This window comes from Nycticebus coucang, chromosome 5 (genome assembly GCF_027406575.1).
Source record: "Nycticebus coucang isolate mNycCou1 chromosome 5, mNycCou1.pri, whole genome shotgun sequence".
NCBI lineage: Eukaryota > Metazoa > Chordata > Mammalia > Primates > Lorisidae > Nycticebus > Nycticebus coucang.
In genome coordinates, this window is record NC_069784.1 from 39,941,025 (window position 1) to 39,956,929 (window position 15,905).

General features: G+C 54.1%; 1 protein-coding gene across 1 annotated transcript; it reads right to left on the reverse strand.

Moving 5' to 3' along the window:
• Positions 1-4,111: 4,111 nt before the first annotated feature.
• Positions 4,112-15,444, reverse strand: ALX3 (ALX homeobox 3). The gene is made up of 4 exons (XM_053591281.1): positions 15,086-15,444; positions 9,518-9,834; positions 5,983-6,111; positions 4,112-5,583 (listed from the first exon to the last, which is right to left on the reverse strand). Exons 1-4 carry the CDS (start codon positions 15,360-15,362, stop codon positions 5,275-5,277), a joined length of 1,032 nt encoding a protein of 343 aa, XP_053447256.1. The 5' UTR covers positions 15,363-15,444; the 3' UTR covers positions 4,112-5,274.
• Between the last annotated feature and the right edge of the window lie 461 nt (positions 15,445-15,905).

Here is a 15,905-nt window from a genome sequence, read left to right on the forward strand (position 1 = left end):
TGGTTAGCACTGAGAAGAAACTTAATGTGCCTAGAGCCTGGGAAGCAGACCTTCAGGAGTTCCAGCTCACAGTGGGAAAGACAGTGTTGGGGGGCCCAAGATTCCCCCATGGTTGAGGGAGAAGCAAGGAAAAAACCTTTGTGGTATGTGTCAGTTTAAGTCCCCCTGAACCCTATACTATAGGACTACACTACAGGTGCCTGCCACAATGTCCGGGCACCTGTAGTCCCAGGCTGCAGTTGTCATTGTTGTTTGGCAGGCCTGGGCTGAGTTTGAGCCCGCCAGCTCCAGTATATGTGGCCGGTGCCCCAGCCACTCAGCTACAGGGGCCGAACCAATTTTCACTTTCTTACTCCACCATGCAACACAGGTCACTGAACCTGCCTGACCTGAGACTTTGTCCCCCTTCCATTTTGACTTCCTCAGTCTCTCCTCTGACCTGCACAAGAGAATGCAAACTATCGAAGCTTCAGGGGCCATAAAGCATAAGCAAATGAATCCCTTCATCTGTAGGTTCCAGAGCTGGCCTGGGGAAGAGAAGGGCCTTCTCACTGCCACACAACATGTTAGCGACAGATTGGCCTTTTTATTGGGGGTGGAGAGAGACAAGTCTCCCTTTGTTGCTAGTCTAGAACTCTTGGTCTCAAGCAATCCTCCCACCTTGGCCTTCCAAAGTGCTAGAATTATAGGCATGAGCCATTGTGCCTGGCCTGGATTGACTATTTGAACCCAGGTCTTTGTATAGAAAAGTCACAGACGGGGTGGCTTGGTACAGAGTGACTTCTGTGACTTCTATTTCATCTGGCTCATGAGATGGGAGAGAATCTGAAGGCCCTTTAAATATGGCTGATTTACATAAAATGTTGATTATTGCCAACCATGCTCAGCATCCAGTGCTCTTTCAGTCTACCAAGGGATGGGTTATCCCGAGGCTGTGTCACTCTAAGGATGGGAGCTGTCCCTTATTAATCATAGCAGTTACCACTTAACTGTGTGCCATTAGGTACAAGGCACAATACTAGATGTTTTTGGAAGGCTTATTTTCTGCATAGTAGCCAGCAAGCATTGAGTACTTGCTGTGTGCCAGCCACTCTTATAGGCACTTCATGTGTAATACCTTATGTATGCCTTGTAATAACCCTAAAAGGTAACTACCATTAGAACCCCTGTTTTGTAGATGAGAAAACTGGCACAGGATGAGTAAAGAACCTGCCCCAAGTTTCCGTTTGCCATGGACGTGTGCTTTCCACTCCTCTGCACCCTGTTCTGTTACTCACTGGGAACACTTACAGCCAGCACATTCATTGCTCATTTGTTCACCTTGGCCAATTCTTAGTTTTTGCTCTAGCAAGATCCCAGCACAGGATATTCATGGCAAATGTCCCTCACTTTAGGCCCTAACTGGGCCACCTAAGCATAGCCTTGGCCTAACCTCTGGTGTGCCCTCCTGAAGGTAACTGGGGGGTGTTGCTACCATTTTTTTTTTTTTTTTTTAACTTTTCAGCCTGAGCCTAAATTTCTTTCTGGGTCCCAGAGGACTTCTGTGTTGGTTGTCCCTGCTATACCTGTCAGGTTTATCTCCCGGGAGGTTGGTTTCCTGTCTGTCCTGTAATGAACTGACTGCTCAGAGAAGCAATAGCTGTTATATTCATTTGGCACTTGGCACAGTCAGCCTCAGGCTGCTGGCTGTAAAACAAGAGGACTGTATCCAGACTCTGATATTTACTCACTGAAGGACCTTGAGCTAATCAAGCTCTAAGCTTCAGTTGGCTCATGTGTAAAAGTTGATTTGATAATAGTCCTATTGCAAGGGCTGAGTAAGATAATGGATAACGAACTTACACACCTATCTGCCAAGAGATAACAATAAATGGTAGCAATTATTAGTATTGCTAATTGTCCTTCCAACTTTAACCTATGAATTTGCATCCATTTCCCTAGAAAACAGAGATCCCCTTCAAGGACCAGCACCATGCCTTAGGTCTCCTTACATCTAGCTCACTGCTCTGAATCCAGAGGCCTCTCTGAGGAGTCAGTTGCTCCTCCAGCAACCCTGCCATTGCACTCAATAGCTTACTGTGGGTCAGGCCCCATGCCTGGATTCCCTGGATGTCCAGGTGACTAGGATACCACAGTCTCTCACTTCTCTTGACAAGTTCGAAGTCGATGGAGAGACAGCCATCAAAGCAAGTAAAAGCAATAATGTGGTAGATAGGGCCCACCACAGGACCTGTTGGTCTCAGCCCCCTCTTCCTGGAGAAGAGACTGCTGGGGGACCCCGTAGCCATTGAGTGGGAGGGAGGGGCTCCAGCATCATCAGCAAAGTCTTTTTAAAAAGATGTTTCAGGCTCATTGCCCTCTAGGTAAAAATGGCTAGGAGGAGACTGAGGAGGGGTAAGGTATGTGCTTCCTCTGCTGGATAAAGGAAATGTTATGGTCTTTCCAGTTTCTGGCCATGCTGGCCTCTGTTCCTATGTGGAGCTGCAGAGGGTCTACACTTTAGGGTTATCACTCAGGTTGATGTGTAAATGGTTGGGGGAGATGGGGAAGGAGGATCTAATACCTCCAGTGAGAGGCATTCTCCATTGCCTCAGGAGGTGGGGGTCCTGAACTGATTGGTCCCCTGGTTATGGCCCTCCAGTCCTGGCCCTTGTGTCCATTCCTCTGCCAGGAACAAGATTTACTGTTCTGGCATCTACTCTGAGTAGGCCTCAATGGGCAGAGAGCAGCCTCTCCAAAGGGAGATTGAGCCTAACAACTCCCTTAAAGTTGGAATTCCAGGTAAAGCCACTTCCCCTTTCCTTTCCCAGATGGAGTGAGCAGAGCTGTAGCTTGGTCTTGGGGATCCACAGGGCTGAAGTCTGAGGTTACTTCTGAAGTAAGGCTGAGGGTGGGGGCATCTGGAGACATAGAGCTGTGTCTTAGAGGTATAGGGGGTGAAGAGGGACACAGCTAATGGGAAGCAGGTGAAAGGACTCCCATACCCAGCCACAGGACAGGCCTGAAGGGATGGCCCAGTCAGTGGGAGGACCTGTCAGCTCACAGATAATCCCATGGTACAGGCTCTAGGGTGCCCATTCATATTCATTATGTGTGAAGTGGGCAGTTGTAAAGTTAGCTTTCTCTTCATTTAGCTGTCACTAGACAGAAAAATATGAGCTGTGGGTAGATGCCCCTGGAAGGGAGCCAGTAGCCAGTCTCTGGCCTCCCTGTGCCCTCCCCGAGCAGGGCCCCCACCACAGATCCTCTCCTACTCTTGCTGCATTGAACTGTGGCTTGACTTTATTTTCTTCTGTCTGCTTCTTTTGCATGGGCTTTGACATATCCTTTCCTCTTCCCTCCCTCCATCTTTCTTTCTAAACAAAAAGAAAAAATCACGTTTTTTTGACCATCGCTCTATAAATTTCTGGTATCCACAACGCCTTGCAGAGGAGGCACTCAGTAGATGCTTCTGCATGTCTCTTACTTTTGTGAGGCAGAAGGTCCAAAACTGCTATTCACACCTCACTTAGGTGAAGAAACTTCTAGTACAACTAGTTCCATTACCGACCAACTGGGTGAGGGTGGTTCTGTCCATTAGTGGCATCCGGGTATGCCTCTCCTACCTGACTCTCCTCCCTTCCCAGTGTGTCCGTCCTCCTGCTGATCACAGGGCTCAGACCTGCATCTCAGAGTCAGCATTGGAAGAGACAGAAAGGAAGTTGCCAGAAGCCAGGCTCTTGAATTGAGGGAAGAAGAGGAAAGAGAGAAGACACTAACTCCCTTGGGGATACATGGCCTCATCGCATTGCCTGGCTTGGCTGGGAAATCTGATCTGATGGGGGACCGGCTCTCTCTTTGGGAATAAGCTCGGCCCTGATGAATCTTTGCGGGCTTGAGTTTCTCTGTGCCTGAAAGCTGAGTGTGGGGTGGAGGTGCCTGGGCTGCTGCTTGCTGGCTGGGGCTGAATTCTTCTAAGCAATGTGGTTGTGTTTATTGGGAGGGCCTCTTTTTTTCCTGCCTTCCAGCTTCAGAGATAAGGCAGAAAGTGGGGATGAAGGATAGAAAGGGTAATACTCTGAAACCACAAGAAAGAGTTCTGGCTTATGTCTCTGCCCCACAGCTCAGACATGCTCCTGGGATGTCTGGGAGAAGGGAGCCACCCCACCCCCACCACTCTGGGGTCCCAGCACATGGGCAGCTCTGTCTTTAGTGGGTATCCCATTCTTCCATTCTGCTTTCATTGTCAATTTAGCCACAAAGTTACTGCCAAATGAGCCCAGCCCAACAGTCACTCTTCTCCCTGACTCTCAGCAGCAGCCAAAGCTACAGAGACCCCAGGCAGGTGATAGGACCCGGCATGGCATGTAGCAGCCTAGCTCTGCTGCAGGCCACCTTCCCCTCGCCTCTGGGATCCTTGTTAGGAGGAGGGCCTGGCCCAGCCTGCATTCCAGACACTGATGGGCCCTAAAGGGCCAGATCCCGGGGATATACGATCACCTGGTATTTAAAAAAAAAAAAAACACCATTGCCTTTATTACTATGTTGGGTAGCACTTTTTTTTTTTTTTACACAAAAGTATGTTTACGAAAATGGGGGTTGGGATCTCAGAATCTATGGAAATCTGTTTTATTCTGAGCAAAACTCAATACAGTTTCAATAGCATAGCTCTGGGCTGAGAGAATCCAAATATCTGGTGGTTTCTGATGGCATTTCTGCCCATTTGGAGGGGAAGATGACTCCATAGCATGTTCTGAGACAGGGCACAGGGCAGGAGGAAGGCAGGGCTGGAGCCTGGGAGGGGCCCCTTTTACTCTGACTTCCACCTTGCAGGCCCCCTGCTGGTGGGCAGGGGGAAGACTCGGTGGTCACCAGGCTCTTTGGTTTCCTTCCCCTCTCTCACAAAGAGCTCCTCCCAGTTCATTCTGTGTCCTCTTCCCATTTTTCTGGGTTCCCTCAATGAGGAACCAATTAAGCCATTTCAGCTGGAGACATAACCATTGGGCAAAGTCTTGAGGAAGCAGGGCAGTCTCTCCCTCCAGCGTGGAGTCTAGGCTCAGGGAGTGAGTTTGTGGAAGAGTCCTTTGAGGCTATTTCTTTCAGCCCCACCTTATTCTAAGAGAAAAGACCCTGTAGCATGTTCCCTTCTGGGGTCCCAACTGCTCTCCCAGGCTCTGGAACCATTTGGGGCTTGGAGCAGAGGTGTGTCCTCTCTGGCATCCAGACAGGGGTGGGCTGAGAGCAGCTGGAAATGGGTAAGGGGGTGGACAGCAGTCTGTGAGTCCATGTGACAAATCACGTGGTCCAGTTCAGCAAGCTGGGTGGCTCCTTGGGCTTCACCCTGAGTGACACGAGGCTTGGAGACTTATAGTCACAGTCTGGGGAGGACTCAAAACTATGGCCCCCCAGGGCAGGAGTAAAGCTGTGGATGGAGTAGATGCCAGGGTGGGGTGTAGGGGAGGCTGGCACCCCCATGAAGCCAGCCACACTGCCATGGGTATGGGAATATGGAGACATGCAGGGGGAGGGGATGCCCTCTGGAGACACGAGGCAGGGGCCCCCAGGGCTCCCAGATCCTGGACTGGGCCACAGAGAGTTCTGCAGCTGAAAAGAGAGGAAAAAGAAGGCCCATGAGCCAGTAGCCCCAGAGTTGCTGCCCTTACCCAGAGGCTCACTCTTTGTCTTTGAGGCCCCAGAAACTTTCCAGGAAACCTCCCCTTGACTCAGGTCTATCCCCTCCTATCCCCAACACTGGCAGTGGCATCTCAGGAGGCCCCTGCCACTCCTCACAAAATAAAATTTTCTTCTGTGATTCCTTTGGGCTTGGCAGGCTCATTCAGAAACCGGTAAGAGTCCCAATTTGCAGAAGAAGTGAAGTAATTTGCCCAAGGTCACATAGAACCCTGATGCTGCTCCTGGTCTCCCCGGGCCAGAGCTTATATTCTTTCTTGCAACCCGAGGGGAAATAGTTGGGTCCTGACCTAGGTGGGGTTGGGGTCTCACCTGGGGGTGGCTGTCAGTGCGGGGCAGCACAGAGATGTCATAGGCAGCCGTGAAGGGGTTCCGCCCCTCCTGCATCTTCCCGTATCTCTCACGCTTCCGCCACTTGGCTCTGCGGTTCTGGAACCAGACCTGGAGGCAGGTTGGGAAAGGTTGGGGGTGGGGGTGGGGTAGGTGACAGAGCAGCCCTGAGGAATGGAGCCTGCTGGAGAGTGTCATGATTATGTCCTCCTGTGGGATGGGAAGCTAGCTCCAGGCTGGAGGATCTCAAACTGCAGGGGATTGTTAATCCACGCTATTCTCAGGCCCAGGGGAGCCTGGGAAGAAGCCTGGGAGAGGCCCAAGCCCAGAGGGGGTTAACTGGCCCTAAGGGCCCCAGCTAGCAGTCTTTAGGCTGAGTCACTCTCTGGTTTTCCAGCCTGGCTATGTCTGGAAGAGGTGTCTTGGGGGTATCTATAGGTCTCAGAGGCCCTGGCATGTCCTTACTGGAACGTGCACAAGTTTTGGGTTCCTGGTCCCCCTGCCTCACCTCCTTTTCCAGTCTACCCACTTCACAGCATCTGAGGAATCTTCGAGACATTTCTGTTCAGGTCAGCTCCCTAGAGACCTTGGCCCTGAGCCCAACTCCTTAACAAGGCCCTTGCCTCTTTCCATAGCCTCACGTCCTGCCAGGCCACAATACTCAATTCTTCCCAGTTGCTTCTCAAGCTCCCACACTCCAGCTCTCCTTTTAAATACTCTGCTACATTGCTTTTTCCTGCTTCGGCTTAGGTTTCCCTGCCGGGTTACCCATCACCCCAACATACATCTAAGCTGAGCACCCTCCACTGGACTTCCACAGCACTCTGGACCTCTCTCCTTGTACTTAGCCCACTCTATGACCATTATCTGTTCATTTTCATGAGTCATGAAAGTTTTGAGATACACAAAAATCAAGAAACATAAAATCCACATGGAAGAAAACAAATGAAGCCCTTCCAGCAACACCAGTAAGCCCAGCAAGTTGAAACCTGCACAGGTGAATCAGAAAGGACATTGTTGACTATGTTTCTTAAAACTGAAATAATGGACCATAACAAAGTCTGTCTCAAAACTTTCGCAATGACACTATGTATAAGCTCTTGGCAGGTCAGGTGGCATTTCTCTGTGTTGTGCACATATCTATGATGAATTTGTTTGGTGTATGCCCTATGCCTGTTAGATTTGTGTGTTTTCTTGTGTGTGTTTTGCATTTCCTTTACTTAATCAACATTTATGTCAGGCTCTGGCCTAGATGTTAGCAATATCAAACAAAATCAAACAAACAAAAACAACTGCTTTCCAAGGATCTGGGTGGGAGCCACAACAGAAGCTTCACATGTGTGTTTGCACATTTGTGTATAAGTAACCCAACTACCCTGGCTGGAATGAGAAATCCCACCTCAGCCCCTTACCCTCCCAGCTCAACATGGCCAGTCCTACTCACGCAGGCAGGAGGCACTGACAGTTCAGTAAGTGTTCATACCATCAGCCCTCTAGCTCCCAGGGCACAGAGATCCCAGAGCAGCCCTGGCGCCTGGTCAGGGATAGGTCACCCCCACCTGCCCAGAGGCCTGGATTTCCTTTCTCTCCTCTGCAGGAGGATGAAGGAGCCTGGACCCAGCGAATCTGATTGTTGGAATTACTTCTCTGTTTCTATCCACTTTCCTTTAGAGTTCCCACTATAGACCTCTGCCTGAGCTCTGGACCTGCCCTCCGCATTGTCCAGTGTGAGGTCTTATTATCCTCCACAGGACAGGGTTTATGAATGGGTGTCAGAGAAAACACCCAAAGTCTAGTGCCTCAATCATCCAAAAAGCTTCTAGAATCTGGCTGGGGCCTCATGGCTACCCATGCTCCCTTCTAGGGTTGACAGGGCCTTGGAAATGAGTGATGAACTGTTCTCCATCTCCCCCAAGTACTTCCGTAGGGAAGAGCCATTTGGACTCCCCTCTGAGGCCAACTGAGATATTCTGGAGATTCTACATTCCCGATTGCTATGGCTTATATAATCTGGGATTGTCTTGAATGCTGGGCTCTTGCCCTGTGGTGCCTTGGGGGACAGTCCTAGAATGTTTTGCTGGCTATCTAGGAGGAGAAGGGGCAACAGCCCAAGCCCTCTGGTCCTGTATTGGATGGCAGGGCCTTCTTTGCTAGATGGTAGTTGGCCTCTTTTATAGACAGGCCTGTGAGCCCCCATATCCTGCCAGAGCTGGCCCTTGTCCCAGCGCCTTCAAAAAAGTCTCTGGAAGGGTCCCTTGCAGGGTGTGATGAGCATGAGCTTTGCCCCAGCTAAGTCTTTTCTGTGGTGGGAGAGGCAGTCCAGCCTGGCCCTGTCACCTCCCGAGAGCTCACCTCCTCCGCTTTTTCTGGTACCCCAAACCCACCCCTCCCGGCATCTCCCACTTGGCATCAGGGAGCCTGCTGTGATCAAGCTAGTTCAAAGCACGGCAACACACAGCCATCTTCCTCTTGGGCAAGACTTACCGAACCTTCTTCCCCCAGGAGGAGGCCAGCCTGCTACCCACTTTCATGTTCTTTGTCACTTCCAACATGCTTGGACATGGACTTCCTTTCCCCCTTTCCCAGCAACTCCCCACCTACCCACCCCTTCCCCACAGGCCGGACTTATTCCTAAGTGAAACTGGCCATAGTCCTATCCAAGAGGCCCTGGAGCCCGATCTCAGTGGGAAAGTTTTTTAGGATGGGGAAGGGTTCCCAGCCAGGCTCTCTGATCCTGGGTCTGAAATCTGGCAGGGACTGAAGGTCACTGGCTCACAATGACTTTGAATTTCACTGACCCTGAGACCCCCCAGGAGGGGCCATCTCATTCTAGACAGCCACCTTTGGAGCAGCTCCGATGTATGTTCAGTACTTTGCAGCTTCCAAAATGCTGCCACACTTGTGATCCTCTAGATCAGTGATTTTCAACTAGTGTGCTGCGGCACGCTGGTGTGCTGTGAAAGGATCCTAGGTGTGCCATGAAAATTTTTAAAGATCATTAATTAAATTCTTTTCAAAAGGAGTTCAAAGCACAGTAAGTATATTCTTTTTTGAACTCTTTTTTTGATCGACATAATTTAAGTGCACCATGGAAGTTTAACTACAGGTTCAAGTGCCCTGTCAGATAAAAAAGGCTGAAAAACGCTGCTCTAGATACTCCCTAAGCAGCTAGTACATCATTCCCTTTTTCTGAATTGGGAAATAGATTGGGAGATTCAATGACATGCCCAAATCACCTGACCAGCTAGTAAGTAGAGTCCAGCCTCCCGCATAGGGCTTCAATTGGAAGAGGCCATTACCTTACACCTACCCATAAGCCTCAACTTGAGCTGGAAGAGCCTGTGGCTGAGGCAGAGCTGGGCATGGAGCAGAGCCCAGGAGGGAAGGCGTGGGGCAGACACATAGGAGAGGCAGCTCTTTGAGGCGCTAGCACCTGCCTCTCCCAGCCCTTCCAGGCTGTGGCCACTGTCTGGGTGACCGGAGCAGCCACAGAGCCCTGTGCCCACAGTGCCCTCACCTGTACCCGGGCCTCAGTCAGGTCTGTGCGCAGAGCCAGCTGCTCCCGGGCGTATACATCAGGGTAGTGGGTTTTCTGGAAGACCTTCTCCAGCTCCTCCAGCTGGAACGTGCTGAAGGTGGTGCGGTTACGGCGCTTCTTGCTCTTGTTCTTGGCCAACTCCATGGAGTCAGGGAGTCTCGGGGAAAGAGGGAGACGCAGGCTGGCCAGGCAGGGGCCCGGGGAGCCTTGCAAGTTAGAGGGTCCGTCTCTGGGTCCCCCTTGGCAGTCCAAGGGCAGCTGGGGGAAGCTGGCAGCTTTGGAGGCCTTCTCCTCAGCTGCAATGGAAAACACAAAAAGGAGGATGGAAACCGAACCAGGGGCTTTTGTGGGTGGAATGGAGGGAGGGGGGAGAACACTTTAGTCTCCGCCTCCCCCTTCCTTTCCCTTCTCTTCCTCCAGCAGCCACCCTCCACAGGAGCCTGGCATTCAGAGGCCTGCCTGCTGAGCCTCCGGCTGGGGAGGGGGCCCTGGGGAACCATGTGCTCTGTGGTCTGGGCGGATCTGCTGGGGCGGGGGTGGGGGTTCATTTCGGGGAAGTGCTCTGTGGTGGCCATTCCACAGGGGGTGGAGGTGCCAGGATTGGCGCCACAGCAGGGACCACCATCCTGGCAAGGCCAGGAATGGGGTGGGGGTGAGGATAGGATGGCTGACATCTCCTACCCCTGCCAGAAAGTTCTTCCTTGTTCCTGACTCTGCAGGCCTTGGTTCTCAGGTCCTTGTGCTCACTCCTCTGCTCCTAGGACCAGGCAGGCAGTGGATAGGGATACTCAGATCACTTTTGGGAGCTAGTCTGGCTGTGTCACATTATCTGAATCCCAAGTCTCAGGTCAACATCAAATTCCCTAGCTCTGGTGTATGAGGGAAAAGGATGGGACAAAGAAGCTTCCAGGGGGGGAACTCCTCTCTCTATTCCTCCCAAAATTATGTCTGGGAGAGGACTTAAGCTCCAGCAATGGAGAAATGGAACTAAAATAAGTTGTGCTAAGAGAAGGAGAGTTGGGGGACCAGTCCAACATCATTGTCATTATTGCCTGTGCTCTTTCCTCTGGAGTTTCTGGCTGCTCCCCCAGTGCCTGGGACTAACAGGCAGGGAGCACTCTCTTGCAGACTGGGAACAGTTTCTAGCAGCCCCACTCTGATGTGCTTCACTCAGAAAGCTTGGAGGAGTGCCACCATGGAGGACTGAGAGATGGGCATGGTGAAAAATAGGTCAGCCTGATCGCCCCTGCTCTCTCCCTCTGACAAGGACCCACTCAGTGGCATCCTCACAAAATTTCTCTTCAATAGTCCACTGGGATGGCAGACGAGACGCCACAAAGACGCCCCACTGACTCACACAGCCCTTTCTCTGGCCCTGGGCCCATCTCCAGTGGGAGCCTGGCCCCAAGGAGGCCCAGCTAGCGGCACCAAGAAAGAGGCAGTTTCTTCCCTGGGATGTGGTCTTAGGATCACAGCTGTAGTTGGGGGAGGCTGGGATCAGAGAAATGGGCTTCTCAGGATCTGGTTCTGATGAGTCCCTGTCTGCAAGGTGGGGGTGTGCAAGTTGGGCAAGGTCCCCCTTAACTATAAGGTGGTCAGTGACCTCCCAGGACTGCCCAGGGTGTGAAATAAGCTCCCTTTTGTGTGTCGTGGACACCTGGGAGAGTCAGGCAGGGCCTGGCCTTGCGTTATGCCCCACCTTTTTATCGGTGGCCCACAGCAACAGCCACAGGCACCAGGTTTCCTCCATTCAGGTGGAGCATGCGGAGAAAATGTTCTGGTCCTTCACTTCCATTCTTGGCCAATAAATTTTGGTTCTAGGGGTAGTTCCATTTGGTAGAAGCTTGGGAAGAACTCATGGAAGTTGAACCAAATAAGTAAAAATGGTCAGGGAAACCAGGGAGACTGGAAGAGTATACTCCACACACAGCAGAACCTCAAAATATGTGATCTGAGAGGGAACAGTGTTGGTGTCTTGGGTTTGTAAGGAGGCAGTGCTGGACTCAGGGTGGGGTCCAGGAAGTACTGACATCACTGAGGAGGCCCTCCATAGCCCTGGAGCTTGCTGATCTACCTCTTGGACCCTCAGTGTCTGCTCCAATAGGACCTGTCCAGAAGAAGTGACAGAATCTGGGGCCCTGAAACTTGCCTTCCTGACCTGGAGCCACCCAGCTGCCAAGGTCAAGGGATAAAAGTGCATCAGAACTTCTCAGGACAGTTTCCCTAAAGAAAAGGCCAATCCCACTGGCCACTGCTTGTCTCCCAAGCCTGCCCAGGGAACTGCTACCCTCCTTGTTGCCATCTCCCCGAAACCTCCTTGATTTGCCTGGAGGATGCCGGGGAAGTGTAGCAATCCCATTTTGGGGACACAAGGGCACTCCTCAAAGAACATGGAACAGCCTCTTGAGGAGCAAGGCATAGAAGACAAAAAAGAGAAGTGGGAGAAATGGGGGGAGGTAAGCAAGGAAAGAGACCAGGAATGGAAGCCAGCAGTTTGAGTCTACATTTGCCAAAGGGAAGGCTGCTCTATGAGGGACTGGCACATTCAAAGTGTGTATAGGCTGTGCATAGGAGTCATCACACCTGCCCCAGACCCGGGGTAGTTAAGGAGAAGTACTCATGCCGGAGATTTGGAGCCTGGGACTAAGCTCCAGGGTGTTCCTGGCCTGCATAACCTGCAGGACCACAGCAGCAGGGGCTGGGCATGGAGCCAGGACCCGGATTTTTAAAGTGGCAAGGAGTTCTTTGCCCCTGACTCAGCTCTCAGGCCAGCGGGAACTTCTAACCCTAAGGGGTGCCAGAAACCCTATTAGGAGCTGCCTCTAGTCACTATGCAGCCCTGAAACTGCAGGTCTTGGGCCGCGGACTGAGTGCTCCACTGTCCCCAGAAAGCATCCACTTATGCCGCGGGACCTCGGTGGGGTTTCACCTTTCTCCACAGCCTCGCTCAGTGAGATGCCATTTCCTCTCCACGCTGGGGTCTCTAAGCGACTCGCAGAGCTGGCTGAGGACTGAGCTCTGGCAGCTCTGGCTGAAAACCCAAATCCTGAACATTAACACCGCGGGTAGGATCCCCCGCCAGGCCTCGATGCTCTTCCTAAAGGTCCTCAGCCTAGACCTGGGACTCTCCTCGAAGTCAGTAGTCGGCGGGGTCATCTCAGAGACAGCAGCCAAACTCTAACGGGAGTCACTTCCTGATAGTGCGTTCCAAGGTCAAGAAGCCAAGCTCAGGGAAAGACTGGCCGCCTTCTCGGTAGGGAAGGAAGGAACCGTCGACCACCTCTCTGGCTCTCAGAGCAGACAAGCGCAGAGGCTGCGAGGGTGACCCGCTCCGCTGGGACGCAGCGTGGGTCCAGAGCAGGGCTGGGCGCTCTCGCACCAGCGCCGCGCGGGTGACCGGTAGGAGAGAAGCGCGATGCTCCCGGCTGCGGGGCGCGCAACTGCCCGGCCTTGCAAAGATCGCGCCGCAGATGGGGCGCAGCTGCTCACTCACTGGTCTCAACTGGAAACGCTCTGAGCCCGTTATTTTAAAAGCCGGGAAATAAGGAGGGTTTCCCCCCTTGGCCCGCCACTTCTCACCCAGTAGGGTGCGCTCCCCCAGGCTGTCTCTCCCCAGCAGCCGGGCTCCCCTGTGTTACTGGGACTCGGGGCCGCCGGACACGCTCGGGCCAGGGCACCCGCGAGGCGGACGGCGGCCAGGAGCTCTACCCAGGCTACGCTAGCACCCGCGGTGCCTCCTTTCGTTTGGCATGTTCTCGGCTCAATTAGAATCGTTAATTTTTTAAAAATCTCATTTGTACTCTTTTTATGTTCTAGTCTTTCGGGGTGGCCCTTTTCTTTCGTTTTATTTGCTGTCTCCCTCTTCGTCCTTTCTCTCCTTCATTTACCCGCTTTGTTCGATCTTCCGCTTGCTTATTTTTTCCCCTTCGTTCTTCGTTTACTACGTTCCGTTCTGCCCACCTCACCGACTGCCACTTCTCGTTCTCGCCGCTCTCACCCCTTGTTTTTATTTTCTTTTATTTCCTTTTCCATTTCTTCGGTTATTGTTCACACACTGGTTTTCTTCTTCAGCATTTCGTTGTGGACGACACCCTCGCCGTCGGATCCCAGGTTCCTCCCAGCCGCTAGCTCCGCGCCGGCGCTCTCTGCAGTCCGCTGAGCGCTGGAGCGGTCCCGGCGCCTGGGCCGTCTCTGCGGGATGCGGCGCCCAACAGGGACTCTGAACCACAGGGTGGGGCCGGCCACCCGTCCCACGCGGCGTTGAGCCAGGCCGGGTACCTGTCCCTGGCGGGGCTCACCGGGCTGCGCGGCCGCTGCGGTCTGGCTGGGATCAGAGGAGCCAGGCCAACTGCTTCTCATTAAGTCCCAACTGTGGTTTTTATCAGGAAAGCCTCTTTCAAAAGGCACAGACAAGAAGCTCCGCGGACTATTTCATTTCCTCCGCTGACCCCCACACGCCCTCCTCCCCTACATTCCCACCGCCAGGGCTGGACGAAGGCCCGAGATGTCCGGCCACTCCGTGGAGGCCCGCGAGGCGCCAGCAGGGCGGCGGCGGTGGCGGGTTGAGGCGAATCTCAGAGGATCCACCTCTGGGCCTTAGCTGTGGGATGTGGCACCACAGACAGGGTGGGCGCGGGCGCCTACTGGTCAGCGGGTGCAGTGGGAGGCGGGAGGGCTGTGGATCTGCCTGCCAGGCCCGAGCCTTCAAGAGCGTTCTAGGGTGATGGAGCGGTCCAACCAGCCTTAGCATAGGGCGCCTGCCCAGGACCCCAAGGCACCCTGGGGTTAGGCCTGCCCAGAGCGTCTCCCGACGGCCCAGCAGTGACGATCCAGTGCGGGGAGAGCCAAGACTGCGAGAAGGGCGGCCATCACCACGCAGGAAGACGGGGAGGCCAGGTTAGTCTGAGAAATAAGAATACAGTTATTCCGTTTTGAGAATGGCCCCGGCACTGCAAGACCAGTTGCGGCCACTCTGCTGAGCGTCTAGCGCACAGGCAGCGCCCTTTCCGCGGAGGCTAGGCCCAGGGAGGAGAGGTGTGCCAAGAACAGGCCTCTGTACTCAGCTGAGCCTGATGTGGCCACTCTAGGTCGAGGCCCAGCCTCTGGGCTCTCAACCGGCGACCGACACAAAAGCCTCGCTTCCGCGTCAGGGCTCAGTGTGGCTCCCGGCCCTGGGCCAGGTCTGGGCTTCAAGGTCGGTGGCAGTTACTGACCAACTCCAGCTAAGCATGAGTTCTCTCTCCCGGCTCCAACCACTTTCAGGCCCGCCTGTGACCCGAGCTGTCTAGCCTCCCTCCACCTCCCGCCTCCCATCCCCGGCCGCCGGCCGTTGGGGACACCGGTGCTCTGCCTCCCGCACTGCACTGGCTTTTGCCTGGCCCGGGCCAGAGCCAATCCGGCTTTCGTGAGAGCCGTGTCAAAAGGTGAGAGGAGCAAAAAGTTGACAAACAGGCAAGCAGGAGAGTTAAGCAGGGAAGTCCGGGTGGGCCCCGGTAGAGAAGAAGACAGAGGGTCGGGCTGTGCGCTCTGCTCCGCGCCGCGCGTTACCTTCCGCGGGGCCCTCGTAGAAGTGACCGCCGTTGAGCACCGGGCCCGGTCCGAGGTCCTGCAGGTACTTGGCCGGCGGCTTGGCCGGCTCTGGGAGGTAGGGCTCCAGGGGGCCGCAGGCCGGAAAGCCGGTCAGCCGCGGACCGCGGGGCGGCGCCGAGTGCAGGTGAGGCGAAGTGGCGGAGGTCCCCTGAGGGCCCGGAGGCTCATCCCCTGCGGCCGCATAGGGTCTGGGTGCAGGCCCTACGCCGAAAGGCGCGCAGCGCTCAGGGTCCATGCCGGCTCGGGGCGCACAGGCCTCCGGGGCTCCCGGGCTCGCGCTGCCCGCGCGGCCTGTGAGCGCCCGCCAAGAGGGAGGGACCTGGGAGCGGGGGCGCGGAGCCCCCGGGAGCAGCGCGCGCCGCGGGGGGCGGGGGGCAGAGGAGGGGGCCTCGCCTCTGACTTAATGCTGGAACCATCCACGTCACGTGTGGTCCCGCGCAGGTTAACCCCTCGGAGCCCGAGGACCCCCTCCCAGATTTACTCGGAGCCCGGTGTCCCTGGCCATCTGAGGAGAGGATGAAGCAGCTTCCTCTGGAGGGCAGGATCCTTTTGTCTACCCAGCCAGGTGAATCCCTGGCGCAGGGCAGCACCCTTAGTCCGGATATCCAACCTAGTGGCTGGAGGGGTGAGGTAGCCTCCAGCAAATCACCTCCCTTTGAGATCTATTGTTTCTCAGAGGAGAGAGGAGTCACTGGGAAGGTGTTGTGTGGAAACAACACTAAGCTGGGAATGAGGCCTGGAAGCTGGGGCCTGGCCACTATCATTAATTAGCTGTGAG